General features: G+C 38.9%; 2 protein-coding genes and 1 long non-coding RNA gene across 5 annotated transcripts; 2 read left to right on the forward strand and 1 right to left on the reverse strand.

The window, feature by feature from the left end:
- The first annotated feature begins 447 nt into the window (after positions 1–447).
- LOC122671970 (transcription factor bHLH47-like) lies at positions 448–5,429 on the forward strand. Of its 3 annotated transcripts, none has more exons than XM_043869465.1 (5): positions 448–558; positions 1,210–1,331; positions 2,743–2,858; positions 3,403–3,530; positions 4,864–5,429. In XM_043869465.1, the coding sequence occupies exons 1-5, from the start codon at positions 463–465 to the stop codon at positions 5,263–5,265; spliced, it is 864 nt and encodes a 287-aa protein (XP_043725400.1). In that variant the 5' UTR covers positions 448–462; the 3' UTR covers positions 5,266–5,429. The 3 variants fall into 3 exon arrangements, with proteins under 3 accessions (XP_043725400.1, XP_043725402.1, XP_043725401.1); XM_043869467.1 differs by lacking the exon at positions 448–558 and adding an exon at positions 658–821 and having other exon boundaries at positions 1,235–1,331; XM_043869466.1 differs by lacking the exon at positions 448–558 and adding an exon at positions 659–821.
- LOC122671972 lies at positions 3,932–17,624 on the reverse strand. Its single transcript, XR_006334422.1, has 3 exons — positions 17,613–17,624; positions 7,599–7,602; positions 3,932–4,103 (listed from the first exon to the last, which is right to left on the reverse strand). It is a non-coding gene; the product is annotated as an uncharacterized LOC122671972 (long non-coding RNA).
- Positions 7,910–12,327, forward strand: LOC122671971 (HVA22-like protein a). The gene is made up of 5 exons (XM_043869468.1): positions 7,910–8,073; positions 8,478–8,504; positions 8,596–8,718; positions 9,794–10,037; positions 12,038–12,327. The coding sequence occupies exons 1-5, from the start codon at positions 8,018–8,020 to the stop codon at positions 12,113–12,115; spliced, it is 528 nt and encodes a 175-aa protein (XP_043725403.1). The 5' UTR covers positions 7,910–8,017; the 3' UTR covers positions 12,116–12,327.
- Positions 17,625–19,322: the final 1,698 nt, after the last annotated feature.

A 19,322-nucleotide genomic window follows, 5' to 3' on the forward strand; every position in this document is an offset into this window, starting at 1 on the left:
GAAAAAAGAAAAAGGATTTTAATAATCCGAAGAGGTTCCTGAGAAGAACCGTTATCCTCTCTTGTTACAGCACGGTGTTGTAATGCATCGTGCGGTGCTGCAGAGGCCATGTGGCACAATAGACCCCACATGGTCTCTACAACCGCTGCACTATGTGTTACAGCACCGTACTGTAACAGGAGAGGATAAAAATTCTCTTGAAACAATGAGAATACAGAGGACTCGAGGAGTCAACCAATAATGATATTGGACATGAGATACGGTTGTCCACACGGGGAGAGAGAGAGAGAGAGAGATTTACTAGTCTACGTTTAGAGATAATGTTCTCTGCGCAGGCACTGCCTGCAAGGAGACAATTTTTACACGGTTGGTTCGACAAAGTTGCCGTGTGGCGTATGCATGGTTGTGCTGTGGCCTGTGGTGAAGAACAGTAAAGAAGATGAAAGAAGGAAGAAGCGCGTGATGGACTCGTGCATCAGGATTAGATTCTATTATAAGGCGGCTGCTCGCCACACGCACCGCGTGGTTCGGAAATTCACTTCAGCCCACAATTGTTCTGTAACCTTGCGGACCGATACGCGACAATCAAACTACCCTCCCTAAATATTTAATTTTTTCTGATTTGTTTTCTTCCCTTCGTTTCATTTCTTATTCTCCAATTACTTGATCAACTTACTTATTCCTAAGATTAACCACTTCTCCATTGCTGGAAATTCTTCCACTTTGAATTATTGTTCTAATTTAGTCTCCTCTCCCGTTGTTAATTTGGTCCTCTTGGATGGCTTTTTCTCTCTCATGCTGCAGATTCTGAATCTTTGAAGGTAAATTTGCTCGAATCCTCCACTCTCCTGGATCTGATTATACAGGTTTCGTTAATATTTCTGTTCTATTTTTTTGATTGATAGCGATATTCTATTCTATTCTATTCTAATCTTTCTTTCTTTTTTGGATTTTCGATTCATAATGTTAAAGCTTTAAAGCTTTTGAGTCGGAACTAGGGTTCGTTCAAGGAATTTATTTGCGTATTTAATTAATTCCCCCTCCCCCCTCTATTGTAATGTTATTTTTTCCCTTCTCTAGCTGTAATCGAAGTTATTTCTTCATGAAACCAATTGCAGACATCACTTATGTTTTTCTTACAAAGAAATTTCATCTACGTTACGATTTTGACTTGGAAGTCTTACAAATTTTTATGTTTGATTCTACCAGGAAAAATTGCTGCCTAACTTTGAAGAAGCTGGTGACCGATATCAGGACTTGAGCATGGTTGCAGATGCTCCTGTTCCAATGGCTAAGGAAGTCAATGCAGTAGCGGATAAACCGGTTGGCAGGTCAGTCTAGTATTTTCAGGGTGCTTTTTCTGTAGCGGTGCAGTGTTAAAGATATCCAAGTTAGATAGTTTAAAATCAGGAAAGTATTCTGAAGATGAAATATCATTTTAATTAATAGTTGTCGTTTGATTGCTTGATGTTGTGTAAGTATTGTTAAACTTATGTAAAGTTTAAGATGGATCAAAACTATCTAATTATCCTTCATATTGGGCTGATTGAGCCCAGCAATGTATGCCATGGTTCTACCGATGAAAATGAGACAAAGAAAGAAAGCTAACAAATTTTATTAGGAAAACAAGCAGAATGCCCAGTCATTTTTAGCAAGTTATCACAAACCGTGCAAGACATGCTCCCTGATGTAGTTCTTTTGTCAGAAAATCTTAAATTACTGGTGTCAAACATGAGTCCCTGTCACTTGTGGGGAAGATGTGTTCGTCATAAATATATTTATTATGATAGAAACTAACATGAAAGTTAAAATACATATACTCTCTTAAATTGTTTGATATAAAAGAGATCATTTGTGCTTTCAGAATATTCTTTTGACACATGTATTTATGTAAGCGAGATCCTCCAACGAAGACATCGAAATGACATTCATACTTCCAGATATATGTTTTTCACAAGGCTTGAACGAGTATGGAACTAGAAACTGGAGTTAGGTTTTTGTTAGGCTCTTAACAAGGCCTGAATTGATATTGTCATAACATTAATTTCCAAATTGTTAAATGTGCACGTAGTGGTTGGTGAAACCACTACAGGCTGATCTTGGTTTCTGGGATGTTATATTGGTAAATTTTTGTCAACTGGTTAAATAGTTGATCATTGCTAGATTATCCATGATGATATTATCTTCCTTGCCCCTTGGTCATTTATATGGATTTTCTTCTTCTGTTGAATCCTTATTTCTTATGTTAATTCATTTAAGGCCTTGTGGTAATGAGAAGTGAGTTCCTATGTATACTGATGGGAGGAGCCAATACGCACTTAGGCTGTTATTAAATACTGCAGCACTTATTAGCATCTCTGTGCTGCCAGCCTCTGAGTATATCTTGATGTGATTGTGAGTCCACTACTTCAGAATTGTAGAAAATACATTTTGATGTTCTGCAGATGCAAATACATGATATGCCAGATACTACTTTATGCCCATCGACAGCCAGTCTATGTTCCCTGTTCTGCTCTTTATTATTTACTTTACCTTGTCAGTGTTCACCTGTGAAGCTAATTTCCATCCATGAGGTTGATATATGGTCGGACTCCCCCCCCCCCACACGCACTCCCTCTTCTCTTTCTGGTAGAGTAGTTTGCCTGGTTTTAATAAATTTATATCTTATTACATGATCTTTATATGTTTTAGACCACAGGTCTTCTGTCTATACTGGTTACCCAAAAGTTCTCTATGGTGTAGGTCTACCCCCAACAAAAGGAACGGAAAAATTCCAAAGAAAATCCACAAGGCTGAGAGAGAGAAGCTTAAACGTGACCATTTGAATGAGCTTTTCCTTGAGTTGGGCAATGCACTAGGTAACTTTTCGTTCCATTTAATATTTTCTTCTTCAAATTTATGGTGTTTACTTGAAGGCCGGTTCCCACACATTTGTCCTGAAAGACAATTAGTTGGGATGGCTTTATTGCAGGTTTAATGTGTAATCTGCTCTCTTAGGGGTTGGTTTGGTATGGCCTTGTTGGATTTCAGATCAGCAATGTATTTGATTGTTGGCCTGTGATTGTCAGGCTACAACAAAGCTGGACCTTTATTAAGGTCTTTGATTTATTAGCAGCCCATATTTCTTTTACTTTCTTCTATTTTCATACTTTTTTTATTGAGCTTTCCTCATAATCTCCTGCACTGCCCTTACCCAATTTGTTGCATTGCCTGATCCACATGCAGTGATCATGGTTTGGTTGACCAGAACCTTTAGTAAAAACCTCCTCCCCTCCCCCCTCCCCCCGCCCCAAGAAAATCTTTAATCATTAGATCATAGTAGCTATCTCTCACTTGTTGGGCTTGGTAAAATTTGGGTTACAGGGCTGGGATACTTCTTAAAAAATTTCTTCTATTTTACAGAATCAGCTCGGCAGAATAGTGGCAAGGCATCTGTATTGGATGAGGCTACTCGGTTCCTCCGTGATCTGCTTGCTCAAGTTGAATGTCTCAAAAGGGAAAATGCAGCACTGTTATCTGAATCTCACTATGTGAGCTTCTGAAACCCATGCATGCTTTCTTCCTCATTCTTGTGTTATATAACAGCAGACTCGTTTTCTAACCATTTTTCATTTCCTTGATGTTTGGACTGAATGGGCTCAAGGTTTTAGCTCTCTTTTTTTTAATAATCATCAATTTTGTTAGAGAATAGAAAAGCTACATAAATATATGTATACAATGACAACAGAGAACCTAGAGATCAGGACAAATTAAGACCGGATGCTAGTATAGCATACTAGGAAAGGTCTCACATAGCTGACCCAGAAAGAAAAAAAACAGGCAAGTACAAGGAGACCCTATAAACTACCCTCACCATTAGCTGATCTTAGCTCCAACTAGAAGAAATGTTTCCACATGTTGAAAGAGAGCTTGCTCTGCTTGTGAAATTCAGATAGTGAAGAGCCCCTAACACTAGAGCTCAAATACTTGATGACTAAAGCTGCATCACCTTCAACCACTGAATCCAATCACCCATCACAATAGTATATCACCAATCCTTAGATTACCACTTTCAACTCAGCTGTGATTGAGTTGCATCTTTCTGCAATTATGACGGGAATGTTCTGGAAAACAAGTGAGATTGACTGTAAGGCTTTGTTCAATTTAATCTAGGATTGAAAGATAAAGCTATTACAACTAATTTTGTTTTCTTCCTTTTAGCTTCTTCTATTCTTTATCTTCTTCTCCTTTCTTCTTATCCCTTATGTTCTCCATTCATATGTAATAGAAAACAACAATAAAAAAAATAGAGTTTTAGTTATTTAATTTGTTCCTAATCGTGTTGATCCTGGCTGCAATCGATCTCCCGCTGGTTTCCCTGGTTCGAGGTTGACTTTTGCAGTACTTTCTTCCCACCATCAATGTCATTGTTTTACATACAATAAATTCTTTTTGTACTTTCTTCCCACCATCAATGTCATTGTTTTACATACAATAAATTCTTTCTTTCCAACAGCAATGGAACCCACAAGTGCAATGAGCTCTCTCTCTCTCTCTCTCTCCCCTGTCTTTCACTATCTCACACACACGGCCACCACCAACACACAAAGAATGGTGTAGCAAAGGCTGCAACAAATCGGAGCAGGCAAAGCTTTTTCTTTTTCCTTCCTTCCCTGGTTTCAAACAGATTGTTACCATAACTGCCCATATTCGCAAATTTACTTGGTGAATATGAAGTGTAATCCTTCCAATAGTGACAAAGTAGCTTCCATTATTTATGTTAATTATGTTAACAGTTTGCTTGGAAAGTGAGTGTTGTTTTGTTTGTGTTCAGTTAATAATCCCGTTGTCAACCTCTTTCTTGTTTGGATGATCATGAAACAGGTGACCGTTGAGAAGAATGAGCTCAGAGATGAGAATTCTGTCCTCGAAGCAGAGATTGAGAAGCTGCAGACTGAGCTACAGGATAGGGCTCAGGTAAAACCAGCTTGGGATGCAGCTACGGCTCAATCGCAGCACAAGAAAATAGTATCACACTTATCAGAGGACTGCCTCACATTGCCTGTCATAGACCCCACATTGCAGCAGTCAGCTGTCGTCGGTCCAGTCTTTGTAATTCCACTTCATGAGCGGCATGGTTATTCAGAGCCTGAAACCACTCTTACACCATCAAAGCCTTCCTCAAACGTGAGCAAGCCACATGCTCGTTACCCAACCCCATCAGATTTGTGGCCATCACGACTCCTTGTTAAACAGCCAACTTCTGAGGATAACTGCCCTAGATGATTTGAGCAATGTCATTGGAGCCAAAGATGTCTATGTTAGACAATGTGTAAGCTTGTGATGTATCTCTTGGTATGATTGGAAGTTGAGGTTGTAATATGTCTTTTATGCATTTTGTTAATCTAATCTTTAATCAAATGCTGAGTACCTCCACTGTTTGGTTCTAAGTGCCCTCTCTCTCTCTCTCTCTCTCTCTCTCTCTCACACACACACACACACACACACACACACACACATTTCGGTGGTCACTTTTGATTGGTCCCAAAAACTCACTCATTTAAGTGGGATGGACGTTCCCATCTGGGTTTAAAAACCACCACCTTTTGGCTGATACTGCGGACCTGTATAGATATCGTATTGGTGACTACAAGCTCAATACTGAGGCCTCCGTCGAGGAAAACCCTGGCTAAGGTCCTAAGGAGAATGGATCATTTGCATGTTTTCCCTTAGTAAATGGCAAAAATAGAAACCAAACTTGGATCTTCAATTTCTCGAACTTCTTGGATTCCGCAATCATCACAGTTGTAAAACTTAAAACTACCACCCCACAGGATGGACTGAATATGGCTTGGAGGAGGCTGGGAATATGGAGCTCAGATCTGCTACTCACATGGGGACGGGTAGGGATAGATATGAACCCTCCATGGGGATGTGGGATCGGCCTCAAGGGTGTGGGACTCATGTCCCTTGGAGGGGTCAGTTCTGTCCCCACCCGTCCCCATGTGGGGAGAATACGTAAACTTCGTGCGTTGTCAACAGCAGGATAATGATCCATTCTTCCCATACTTGTCTATATTGACAAGCTTCAATCATGCAACTGGAATTTTCACATCAGTCTTGCTTTCAGATAATCCAAGTGGGAGACCGATTTATCATATATAGTGGGAAAGAAATTGAAGAAGATGGATTTTTTCCTCGCACATTATTGAGTAAGATGTGGAATACAATTTCTTTTTGAGATTAGGAAAAAAAATTCTACACAGATGTGCTGTTTGCCTTGATACTAAAAAGAATAGAAATCTTGCTTCTTCGTGAGGCCTTTCTCTTATTCTAATATATGATTGTCTTCGCCCTTGGATAGCCTAGTTGGGTCTTGAGCTGAGTTCTTCGATGACATGGCCAAATATGGATTACATACTTGCATCTTACAATTAATATTAGGTTAACTTTCTGTGAACAAATCCCACTTTTGGCTCATCAGTTTTTGTTTGATCCATATGGTGGATGTACTGATCGTGATGTTTAGCTAACAGAACTTTATCTGTTAGACCGAAAAAAAAGAAGAGCAATTTACATATATGTCTCTTGTAATCCCCCATTGTTTAAACAATTAGATGTACCTCCCCTGGACTATAGTGGGGTTTACAAATAATCTCAGTCCGTTAAGTTGAAATCATTAGTTGAAGCAAAAAAAATCATAAATGGTCATATTACTTTTTATTAGTGTAGTTTTATTCTTTTATCCTTACATTACAAAACCCAAATCCATCTCCTCGACCTTCCATTGTTCCAATTTCATCTTCCCCCTTATTTTTGTACTCCTTATCGCTCACTCTTTAGTGAACTAAAAAATTCCATTTAATCAAATGCTCTGCACACATTCTTTGGCGGGGGACGATGAGTGTCTTGGTCTTAGCCGGTCCAATGGGCAGCTTGTATGTTGGAAACCGGTCTCTAGTGCCAAAATGCAACACGAATTTCATGCATAACATGTGGAGATCGGATCCTCTTTCCGTATGTGTACACATACACAGGCTGGTCTATTGCTATTAATGCTCCCAAATAGGGGTGTAAATGAATAGCCGAAATCCATTTCCGTATCTGTGTTTGTATTTGTTTAGCACTATCCGAATCCATTCGAAAGCTAAATGGATGCGGATACAGATAGACTATAGCTATCCAAAAAGCTATATTTACATGTAAATGGATAAAATATCTGATTTGTATCTGTGTCCGTATCCGTTTAGTACTATCCAAATCCGTCTAAAAGCTAATTGGATGCAGATGCGGATGTAGATATAGCATTTTTCGAGCCGAATCCGATTACATCCCTACTCCCAAGGCCGGGATCATGATCGTCTCCAAGGAACAAAGAATGCCTAGGGCGTTGCCAGCCGTTGGGCTGTGCCGCACACATACCTAGATGTGCACCGAGATGTGTGCCACACAGCTCAACCACTTGATACCCCTGACACCACCTCCCTAGAGACGAGCTAAATACAAACCTCTGTGACTCTACATGAAAAAGGTAACGGCTCCGTCAAGTATGGCATATGGCACAACGTACATAGGATATATGACAGCAAGACAGCGTACATTAAGTATCATGGCCAGACTGGACTTCGACTATTAATTACGATTTTAATTGTTGTTTATATCTCATTAAATATAATTAATCTGTTCATCTTCCTCGCGGCGGGTAAAAAAGGTTTGCAGGTTAGTGGAAATCAGATTTGTTAATCTGACCTTAATTACTTCTTATATTGCAATCTTATTTTCTGGGGACCCACTAATTAGCGCAGGTTCGAAAATCCTGTGCGTCACACGTTTCACGTATATGGCACTATTACCTAGTACTTGAGACCCGGGTTGTAATTACCTTTATTTTAGATTTATTGCCTTTCTTTGGATTCTTTTCACACTCTTGTCTGGAATAAATTCTTTCATACTTATTTTACACTCTTCGAGAGTGTGAAAAAATCTCAGTTGTAGAAGTTTCAGATCACAAGTTCAGGAGGATAAGAATTTCTAAGAGATGGGATCTGGGAGTTTTCTCAAGGTGGTGGCGAAGAACTTTGATGTTCTTGCTGGGTATGTTCTTCTATATTACATTCTGAAGATTCTTTTCATCATTTCCGGCTGAAATTTTGTTCTGTAAATTTACGCAAAATCCGTAAGGATTAAACCTTTTTTTTTTTGTTTCCTTTTATATATTTTTTGAGAACGAAGGGGGAGGGGAAGTAGTGGGGTTTTGGAAACGAAGGCATTGTTGAATTTTGGTAAATTCATTTATTGTCTTCATTGTTTTCTGCCGAAGTCGAATTATGTGTTGCAATGCAGAAGCCTCCAATACCTTTTTCTTTTTAAAGTTCGAATTTTGCTTTTCTGATGATAAACTCATGGCTGCTTGGTTTTTCCCTTTTCGATTATATGATTGCTGAAGAGTAACGCAATCTTTTCGTTTTATAATTTGTTTATCTGTGTTCGATCCACAGGCCTTTGGTTACTCTGGCTTACCCTCTGTAAGTGGATTTCCTCTACTATCCCGTTTACATGAAATGCAGACAATTTAGATGTTCAAATTATTGGTTCTATTGTTTGGTTTATGGACAGATATGCCTCAATTAGAGCAATTGAGACCAAGTCTCGTGCAGACGATCAGCAATGGCTCACATACTGGGTTCTGTACTCCATGATTACCCTATTCGAGCTCACCTTTGCTAAAGTTATTGAATGGTAAATTTTCTCTAACATTATTCGTTTTGATGGTTAAATAACTTTTACGATTTTGTTTTGATCTTGAATTGACTTTGGGATATTGGTTTTTGACATTGTGAATGATTATATAATCGATTATCCATTTATACCCTACTAGCCCCTTGGTTTCATGTTTTGACCAAGTGTTTGGAACACAAAATTAATGCAATAGGAACCTATTATCAATGATGAGTGTTGTTTTACATGGAACATTTTTTTGAGGTACAATTTTTTTGAACTTTAACCTAAATCATGCGTTAGACCCAAAACTATAATCACCCTAACCAGGCCAGTCTCTGCACGGACAAGGCTCTATATTAAAGATAGCTGTGAAGGGCTAAAAGAACTTGAGGAACCAGAAGAAAGAAAAGGGAACAGACTTGTTGATTCAAATTTTGTTTCTAGATTAATTGAAATCACCTTTGACTGATTCATTTTGTAGAGGTAGCTTTTCAAAATGTGGAAAACAAAAGAATGAAGTGCAAAAATTGAGGTTATTCATGTTACCATCTTGGAGCTAGGTTGTTACTCTTGTTGCCCATATTGAAAACAAAAGAAATGGCCTCTGTACAATGGAAAAGTGGAATAACTCTCATTGTTGAGAACTTACTGAAGTTGTTGTTGTTGCTTGTATTATTTGATTTTTTTTTTTTTTTTAATAAATTCTTGCTTGTATTCTTTGATTTTTTTTTGAAAAAAATCTTGCTTGTATTGATTAGAAACTATTTGAACATATGGCATGTTCTTTCATTTTGTAATATTTTACTGCCTTTTCGTGCTTAATATCTTGGGGATCTCCTCCTCCCCTTTATTTCCCCCCCTGGTTTTGATGTATCATCCTTTTGTTAGTTGTTTCACCCGTCCCTTAGCTTTTGTTTTATCATCCATGTGATATTTGTTTCTCTGTCCCCTGGTTTTTTGCTGCATCATCCTTTTGTTGTTTTCTTTCTTATAGTTAGATGGGTGTCCCCCCAGTGGTTAGCCTTCTGGGCTTTTGCGTTGTATTCTGTTCTTTTCCTTTAATATAACTCAAATTTCTTCATCTCTGTGGCAGGCTCCCATTTTGGTCTTATGCAAAACTAATTGTCACCTGCTGGTTGGTTTTGCCTTACTTCAGTGGAGCTGCATATGTATATGAGCATTTTGTTAGACCTTTCTTTGTGAACCCACAAACAGTAAATATCTGGTACATCCCACGGAAGAAGGATGTTTTCAGTAAGCCAGATGACATTCTAACAGCTGCAGAGAAATACATTGCAGAGAATGGGACAGAAGCATTTGAGAAGCTCGTTAGTAAGGTATGCTCAATGACCATGAATTAATTTGAAACTTTTGTTTCTTATTTTCTTGGGAGTAGTTGTAGAAATTATGAATCAGGGTTTTCCTTAGTAGTAGTTGTACTGAGTTTAGGAGTTTTGCTCCAACTTATTTAGTAAAGCTGAAAAGCTAATTCAGAAAATCCCCCCTCCTCCCCCTTTTCTTTCCTCCTTTCTGCATGAGTAGTTGTATTTTATTTATTTTGGGGGGAGGGGGGTTGTTTGGGGAAGGAAGAGGGGGAGGCAAAGAAATGGATTTAGGAAAGGAAAATTGAATTATCTTTTCCAATAAACATTCAGGGGTCATGTCTTTTCTAACCAAAATAGGTACCAATTAATTTGGAATGATCATAGTCATCCATTTTTCTCTTAGCTGCTTTGCTTTGGCCTGTGCATCAGTATATGTGTCAGTGCAAGAGAAATTCTGTTATGTGTCTTGAATTCTTGTATCTGGTTTCGATGTTTGCCCAGCTCCGACTTGTTTGGTGGCAATCCGAAGGAGAAATTTTGTGAGGTCTGTGATGGTAACGGAGGCCTTGGGTCGACTTGGAGGAGTATTACCTTTTTTTATGGTCTTGTTTTGCAAGTAAGAGTGAGAAGTGTGATTTGGGCATTTTTCGTGTTAGGGTTTTCTGGGCAGAGTTCTTGCTGAGAGTTTTGGGTGTTCTTTAGAGATCGCCATTGTATTTTTCTTCCATCACTTAGGGAATCATCTTCAGCTTCACCCGTGGATGTAGCACACTTAATTGGTGTTGAGAACCACGTTAAATCTCTGTGTCATTCTTGCTTTAATCAGTTTTGTTTCTTTCGTGTTTCTTGGTGTTTGCGTTAACAAATTCAGTTTTTTATTCTTAAGATCAACTGATTGACATTAAAGGTTGATGAACTCATAGACTAGTTATTATTTCTTTACCTGGGAGAGGGGGTGTTGCCTTGGCTTCACTAATTATTCTGGATCGGGTCCCCATTCTTTGTTTCTATTTAATTATGCTAAATTGTGACTGAATTGAAACTGAGGAGGTCAGTACCTATCAAGATGTGAGACCGCACCAAGTTAGGATGCTGTTGCATGAACGTTGCATCCTCAAAACTTTTGAATCCTGTCCCCATTGGAAACCAAGCAGAGACCCCATGTCTGAGTTATACTCTGAGCATGTGGGTGTAGATGTGGAGCTTCCCATCTACGGCACACCGACCACATGCTTCCTCATCTTTTAGGACCTGATAAATTGGGAATTGAACTTGTTACCTTCCATTAAAAAAAAAAAAAAAAAAAAAAACTCTGATAAATAAAAACTAAAGTTCAATCATTTTTGGGAAAATTTACATGCTTGTTTTATATGGGGTCGTTTATGTGATGAATATTTTGCCATTAATTTCTTTGCTTGAAAATCTGAGAATGTGGAGTTTTATGTTTGCTTACTATTGCAACAAAACAGAAAGGATTAACATGCTGCTGAGTTTTCAGTCAAGGTTGTTTTCAGTTGTTCCTCAGGCTACCTGTTTCCATTTTACGATTTTCAGTCGTAAAGCCCTGTCATGTGGCGAGAAAATCACTCACCAAGCTTTGTTTACGAGAGATTAAAACATTCTTTTCTTTTTTTTTTTTGGGGGGGGGGGGGGGGTGAAGAACTGCAGGACAAGTTGGGAATGGATTGATGCTGATGACTAAACTCTACATGTTGCCATTCGAAGGGATTCCACACAATTTGGATATGCAGGATTTAAATAGCAGAATCCTTTGGCTTTACAAAACATCAGTAAAAGTTGTATACATTTAAAATTGGAGGGTTCTTTCCATTTCCTTCTGCCCCATCCCCTTCTCATTTCATTCTTTGCTGTCATAAGCATAACAAAGCCTCTCCCCCTCCCCCCCACAACAAAGAGAAAACATGCTAGTATCTGTTCATCTCTTAATTCCTCATCAGACTAACATTTTGATGACTATTCCAAGGTTAACTTTGCATGATTTTGCTTTGCAGACTGACAAAGGGGTGGCATCCAGGAGTAGGAGTAGTAGCAATTACATGATCTTTGATGAGGATGACTATAGATACTGAGCATTGTAATTTTCTATATTTTCTTTCTTAGCCTCTTTCCCAGCTGAAGCAACACCTTACAGTGATGTTACCATTGTGGATATGTAATGTTGCCTTTCTGTTTTTCCTTTTTTGTGGATGGAGTGTTGTCCTTTGACTTTAACTTGGCTTTGTTCTCTTTTTGTCTAATACAAGTTTGTAGGCTTTAAAAGTCATGTATTTATATTGTACAAGGGATGGATCTTCCTTGCATCTCATTAGTTATTTAGTATATCTCTCTAGTTAGTCAACCAACAAAACTGTGGTTATTGGAAGGTATTGGTTACTTGCACCATATATAGCTTGGGGTCTGTTCAAGTCTGAATCCACAATCGGTGGAAAGAAAGGCCACCTGGAAATATTTTCACCATTTAACTCCTTACAATGTATGATCATTCAGAATTCATGTCCATGTGTTTTCACACTTAGTAATATGGTGTGGTTCGAGATGCCTAGTAAAACCTGAAATTGGCCCAAGTTTGAAGGATTCATAGACTAGAAGCAGAAAAGGCAAATGGAAATTTGCACTTCTCGATTAATAAGTTTTTTTGTTGCATGTCATTGTGCCACGTAGACAATTGGTGTGCCTCTTTCGATCGTTTGAAGCCACATGACAAACTTGAGTCTAATTCAATTGGCCAGTTGTTTTGGAGTAAAAGTTTACCTGGAAAATTTGGACAAAAGTTTTCTTCCACCCATAGAGGACGGTTCACCCACCATCCTAGGATTCACAAATCCCTTCTAGGATTTTAGTATGTTCCAAAATACCCTCTTGAAATCCATTCCTGCTTCTCCTGTCTCTCGGTGAATGGCGTGGCATGGGTAGAGGAAACTTGGTCCTTTTTCTTGACAAATTTTACATATTGAAAAGTTTTTCATTGTTTTTCCAATTGAAAAATAAATACGGGAAAGCTTTTCAACATGTAAAATTTTTCAAGCCAAAACAAACGGAGCCTTAAGGGAAAAGGTTGGGCACTTGGGCATGTCTTCTCTTCTCGCCCTTTGTTGCCCTCTTGTGTCCAGTCTTGTGATTGGTATATGCTGCTAGTTTAACGGAAGTTGGTGGCATGCTCAATCCTCTCCCTTCAATTAAATATCTTTCCATGCATTGTTATGCATTTCCTTATATGTAGATGCACATATATTAGTATTAAGATCACTATTGCATAGTCTTCATGATTCACGTTTAGGGAGTTTCTAAATGACACTCCTATATATAGGTGTATTTATAACTTGAAATATTTATTAAATGTCTTTTGTTTTATTTTCAAAAGTTCTTAAAGTTAAGGTATAATAGGGTTTTTCAAAAATAATTTGAAAGTGACATATCATTATGCCATTATCAAAAGGTGTCATTGTGATACACATTTTTGTAGTAGACATGTGAAATGACAGTATTTACCCTCATTTGAAAATTGTGTGTTAGTTACCAAAAAAAATAAATTTGTGTGTGTTATACCTAAGGGTTAAAAAAATAAGATTACACTCTAATTGGCCACGTGGGCTGAAAATTTTGGAATGTGAGTGGGGAATGTTGTTGGTGAAGCCTGATTTGATCCAGAAAGTGCGATTGAGACCTTCGGAGGGCCGTTTCTGCTTCGAAACGACCTCGGAATGCCAAAAAATGGCGGGGCTCCAGGGATCGTCGAGATCTTCGAAATGAGTACTTTTGAACCATATGTTATGTTTTGGTCCGGTTTTGGTTTTTTAGCATTTTTTGAGTTAGGGGCATTTGTGTACTTTTTGGGGTTAGGGCTTCCCTATATAATGTTCTTATCTCTTTGAGATAGGGTTATGAGTGTTATACCCGCACCCCGGATCATAATTAATTTTTATTTTTCCCCGTGACGTGTGGTTATCACTGTCACGTATGCTGGTGAGCTGTTCTCACTAGTGGTCAAACCCAGCTACAAAATTATTGACCACAGTGCGGGTTTACCTGTGGAGGAAACTATTCGGGGTCATGGGGGACAAACCATGACAAGGAAATAGTAAGTTCTAGCCCTTAAGTTTATTTATTTACCCTTTCCCTCGATGCCCTCGAAGTGTGGGTCAAGATTTGGACCGCCCGGGCTATTTTAGTTGAGTTGGGAATATTCTATTTGTGGGTCCCACTTATTTAAGGGAGCGTGTGATGGGCTTATAATCCCATGGTGGATGGACCCATCCCCAAGTGGGTTCTTTTCTATTTGAAACCTGTGGGCAGACCCATTTAGTTAAGAGGCCCATTCAACTTGAGGGCCCATTTGACTCTATTTGACCCAAAGATGGGTTAACCCATTCCTTTACCCTAAATAAGACCATGGGTCAACCCATTAAGCCCTCTTGACCCATTTAACTTAAACTATCCATTTGGCCTAATGACCCATTTAACTTAAAGGACCCAAGGTCCATTTTCTTTAAATAAGACAAAAGGGGGGGAGAAGCTTTCTTTCTCTTTATTCTCCCATCTAACCTAAATCGTGGAGGAGAGAAAGAGGAGAGAAAGGAGAAAGAAGAAAGAAGGAAAGAAGGAAAGAAGAAAGAAGGAAGGAGAAAAGGAGAAGGAGGCATGGAAAAGCTTGGTTGAAGGCTTGGAACCTCACCTTGTGGATCCCTCTACGTGGAGCTTTTCTACATTGGGGAAGGTAAGCCATTGAAACCCACATCTCTTCATCTATTTTGAGTTTTGAGGTTTGGGAAATGGGAGAAATTCGACCTAGGGTTCTCTTGGAACCCAAGGAATCGATGGAACCTCTAAACCTACACTATAGTGGAGTTATTTCACTCCATTACAACCTCTAAGCCTAAGCAATCTCTTTCCATTTGAGAAATTTAAGGTTTCTACCCTATTATGTCATAAATTAGATTATCTTTGTTTTTCCTCTTAAATCCATGGGATTACATGGACCTAATGAGGTCTTAGAACCCTAATGGACCTAGGAGGAAGCTTTCTTGAAGCCTCCCTACCTTTAAACCCCTTGGAAAATGAATCCCTAGCAAGAAACCCTTCAATTTTCGATTCTGCAGGTATGTGGTTTTACATGTGGTTTCAGACCTGAGAAACCACACCTGCAACCACCCTTGGCAGAGACCTTCCTAAGCCCCTGGTTAGCTAGGATTTACATGTGGTTTTAGACCTGCAAGAAACCACCCTGAAATTACCTTCCCGAGAAGGCCCCTGTGAAGCTCGGATTTACACAAAACTGAAACCACATCTGCAACCGACCTTGACTAAAACTGTCCTGAACCCCTGGTTTCCTAGGATTTACACTCGGTTTCAGTTTTCTGAAACCACATCTGCAACCGACCTTGACTAAAACTGTCCTGAACCCTTGGTTTCCTAGGATTTACATGTGGTTGCAGAATTTGGGCATGAAACCACTCCTGCAACCACTTTGTTTCTGAAACCTTATACTTAAGTGATTATGGGAGACCTTTTGGGGATCCTTTCCCTTCGCTCGTTTAACCTTATTTCACTCTTTGTTTAGGTTAATATATTCATCTTGTGGCTTATTGCTTGATCGAGACAACAACTGATAATCTTGGTGCTTGGCGTATACGTTGTGAGTGGGTTTGGTTGTTTGGGCTTGATATTATTATTGCATTGTATATTATGTCATCATTATAAATTATTAAGCATGCTTGCGCATATTGCATACTTTTATATATGAATGTTATGATGTTAATTGGAGATGCTTTACTTTGATGGGTCTCGGTGCCGGTGGGTGCCGGTGCCGGAACCCCGGATACTATATATATTTATGAAGAAATTATGTTGAATGTCATGTTGAACTGTATGCGCCGTGCCGTGCTGGTAACCGGGCACTAAACCAGATGAAAAGTTGATGCGCCCGGATTACCTCTCGGGATGATAGGACTTCCATGTAGTTGTGGCTAGGATTTTACACCCTTATGCTACGACCCTTACCAACAGGGGTTTAGGTGTTGGGTAATCAGTACACCGGATTCTGTGGAGGTGGGAGAGGTCAGTCATGGTAGTATTGGTTATCAGGGGTCTGCCACTGAGTGGTCTTGGAGGCTTCGATTGGCGTAGGTCCCACGTGACAATTGAGGTTTCATTGTGGCGATAAGTTAAGTGACCCACAGTGTCTCCCGAGTTGTCACAGTAGCATATACCTCTGACTTAGTTGTGATGTTAGGTGGAAAATTTACTTAACATATGAATGCATCATTGGACTATGTGAATTGTGTGTTTGTGCATCCCCATCCCCTCACTGGCTCAGTGGAGAGCTAACCCCCTCGTGTACACAATTTTTAGATTATGATGCAGGTACGGAGGAGCCGGAAGCTGTGTTAGAGGAACATGGCAACGGGTGTCCTTGTGACAATTGTGCATACGGGCCGTGAGAATTCTAGGGACTTGTTCCCCTTTTGTTTATTTTAGGGCGTAGGCCCATGTATAAACATTTACTGTTATACCCTTGTTGATCATTATTAGATGGTAATGAAAAATGGATTAACTACAGTATTTATCATCTAGGCTTTGATCATCTTGTAACTATTAATTTTATACGCTTCCGCAAAACTAGTGATCATTTGGAATGTAATATTTCCCTTTCCGCACTCTGATATTATATTATTTTAATATTAGTTATGACTGTGCGTTGGGACACTGTGTCAGTGATCCTGGCAGCTTAGTAGGATGACAAGCGTCGTCCTAGTCACCCCTTATAATGTATTTTATCCCTTGTTGGGATGGGGGCGTGACAATGAGGGTTTGTAACATTTTTCAGAGAAAGATAATGAAACATGTTCTATTGCTCGGCCGTGGATGTAGCTTCCATCTTTGAGGTGAACCACGTAAATCTCTGTGTTGTGCGTTGTGTGTGCTCTCTCTATTTTCGTTTTTCTTTTGCAAATCACCATTCTGATCGTTGTGTTCTTAACAGGGAACATAGAATAAGGGTCTCATTGAGCTATCATGTGTCAAATATTTGGGCAGCATAGGAAGCCATTCTTCTTCTTTTTTGGTATTACATAAGAAACCATTCTTATGTCTACCATGTAGGAATTAGAGCTAAAAAACAAGATCGGAGCAAAGAGGCAAGGGAATTGAATGTTTCTACTGAAATTTGACTACATATCAATGGGTCTACATATATGGAACTTGGGCTTTATATGCTAACCCTTTTTTTTTTTTGGGGAGGGTGGGGTGTGGGGGTTGTTCAAAAATCCCTGTGAACAAGGAGTAATCTTATTGGGTCTCATTTGGGGAAAAAGTGTATTTACAATCATGAGAAGATCTTTGGGAAAAGATGACTTCCAAAGACCCACACAGAGATAAGAGATCCCATTTAAAAACAAATGGGCAACAACATTTTGCGATCAACTCAGAAAGCAAAAGAGCAAGACTCAAATAGCCCAACAAAAGAATATACATCCATAATGATACTGGAAACCTCCAAAGGGGGAGGCACAAAATAATCAGTAAGGCGTTATATAAGCACTTGGCAATCTGAGTGGATAGTGACCTTACTTAACCCATTATCAAAAGTCGTCCTCAATCGTAGACGAATTGCTAGCAGAAACACATGATCGATGCCCAACAACACAAGCAAGCTAGAATCATCCAGAATAATTAAGCCTAAGTCTATAGCACGGGGGGACTTGGAGAGAAGTATCGGTAAAAACATGGAATCCCCCAGAGTCATGATGAACTCTCACCTAAGAGGGGAGGAAGCAGCATCTGAGCAAAAGGAATGGGTTTGGGAGTTCACAAGCTCAGAGATAGCCTCATCCACTAAATTGTTAATCAAATCATCCATGGCTGAAAAGCAATGACTGATTTCTTGAAGGCCATAACATTTCTGTGCTTCCAAATTTTTCACACAATAACAGCATACGCCATAAAAACACTCTCATTGCTCCTTTTTAATTGACTCCAAAGGACGCCCCACCGAAGAACCCAATCTATAAAGGACTGATGAGCACATTTATGTGTGAAATCTTATGGTATAAAGCGTTCATTTTATCACATTGAACAGTGCTACTCGGATACTTTTTGTCATTTTTCAGGTTTAGGGACATTTTGGTTAAAGTAGAGAATGCATGTCTAATTGGACCGCCAAACGTCAAGTTATAAGGTTGAAGAATTCAGCTGGGTTAGCTTTCCAATGCGCAATGTCGAAAGTCACTTGATTAGAGCCGATTCGAGTTTAGAAGAAGAAGAGAGAAAAATCAAGCATAGGGGCATAACAGTAATTTTGGAGAATCAAGAATCTTTCAGAAGATATCGGATATTGGACTCATATCATCCGGAATTTAAAATGATGCAACTTTAATTCTTGGCCTTGGTCTATTCAGGTCCAGGACAGAAAGATATAGCCCAATAACGATTTTTTTGTGAGGTTGGAATTTAGGATAAAAAATTATAATAAAATATATATATATATATATATATATATATATATATCTTTTCTCTCTAATCTCTCTCCTAAATTCCCTCGGATTGTATCTCTTCTCTCTCCCACTTCTTCTAAAATTCTCTTGCTCCTGTCTCCTTCCCATATTTTTTTTACGAGCTCTCTCTCTCTACCCTATATATAACATCCCTCTTGACCGCACTCCAGCCTCTCTCTCACCCTTCAGTCCTTCGTTTTATTTTCAGTTTTAATTTTTTATTTTAGATTGAAAATAGCAGCAGCAGTGCCGTTCCTCTTTCTTATACCCGATCTCTCATCCTTTTCTTTTTATTTTCAGTTTTTAGATCTTATGTAATTAGGTTATCACATGTAATTTTTAGAATCATTGTTAGGATAATTTTTGTTTTCCCATCCCTTTGATCATATGTGTAATTTTCATTATGCACTTTGGTAATTTGTTCTTCAATATTGGATGCGGCTTCAAGTGATGGGATTCAATTGACCGAATCATCTTCATTGGAGTTATTCGAATTAGCTAAGTTTTTCTTCTTATAAATTTTAGTTTTAGTAATTTCTCTGTCTTTTTCTCTATCAATCCTTCCTTCCCTCTTCATTGCTTTCATGGTTAGCTAAACCTCTCCTCTTGGGAGTGGGTGAAAACATGAGAGAAGGAAGAATTGATGGCTAGCATTATTTATGTGATTAATGAACATGATCAATATTGGACTTACAATGGATGACCGTCCACAGCTTGTATGTCATTCCAAGAAGAACTATATACATGTTCGTTAGCCGTATCCATTGTGACACCATTATGTTCATGT

Source organism: Telopea speciosissima, chromosome 8, assembly GCF_018873765.1.
Source record: "Telopea speciosissima isolate NSW1024214 ecotype Mountain lineage chromosome 8, Tspe_v1, whole genome shotgun sequence".
NCBI lineage: Eukaryota > Viridiplantae > Streptophyta > Magnoliopsida > Proteales > Proteaceae > Telopea > Telopea speciosissima.

Coding starts and splice junctions, on each gene's coding strand:
- LOC122671970 (XM_043869465.1), top strand. CDS start 463: ATGGACTCGTGCATCAGGATTAGATTCTATTATAAGGCGGCTGCTCGC. Junction 1,332..2,742: donor GCGGATAAACCGGTTGGCAG/GTCAGTCTAGTA, acceptor TCTATGGTGTAG/GTCTACCCCCAACAAAAGGA. Junction 3,531..4,863: donor TGTTATCTGAATCTCACTAT/GTGAGCTTCTGA, acceptor ATCATGAAACAG/GTGACCGTTGAGAAGAATGA.
- LOC122671971 (XM_043869468.1), top strand. CDS start 8,018: ATGGGATCTGGGAGTTTTCTCAAGGTGGTGGCGAAGAACTTTGATGTT. Junction 8,074..8,477: donor AACTTTGATGTTCTTGCTGG/GTATGTTCTTCT, acceptor TTCGATCCACAG/GCCTTTGGTTACTCTGGCTT. Junction 8,505..8,595: donor GTTACTCTGGCTTACCCTCT/GTAAGTGGATTT, acceptor GTTTATGGACAG/ATATGCCTCAATTAGAGCAA.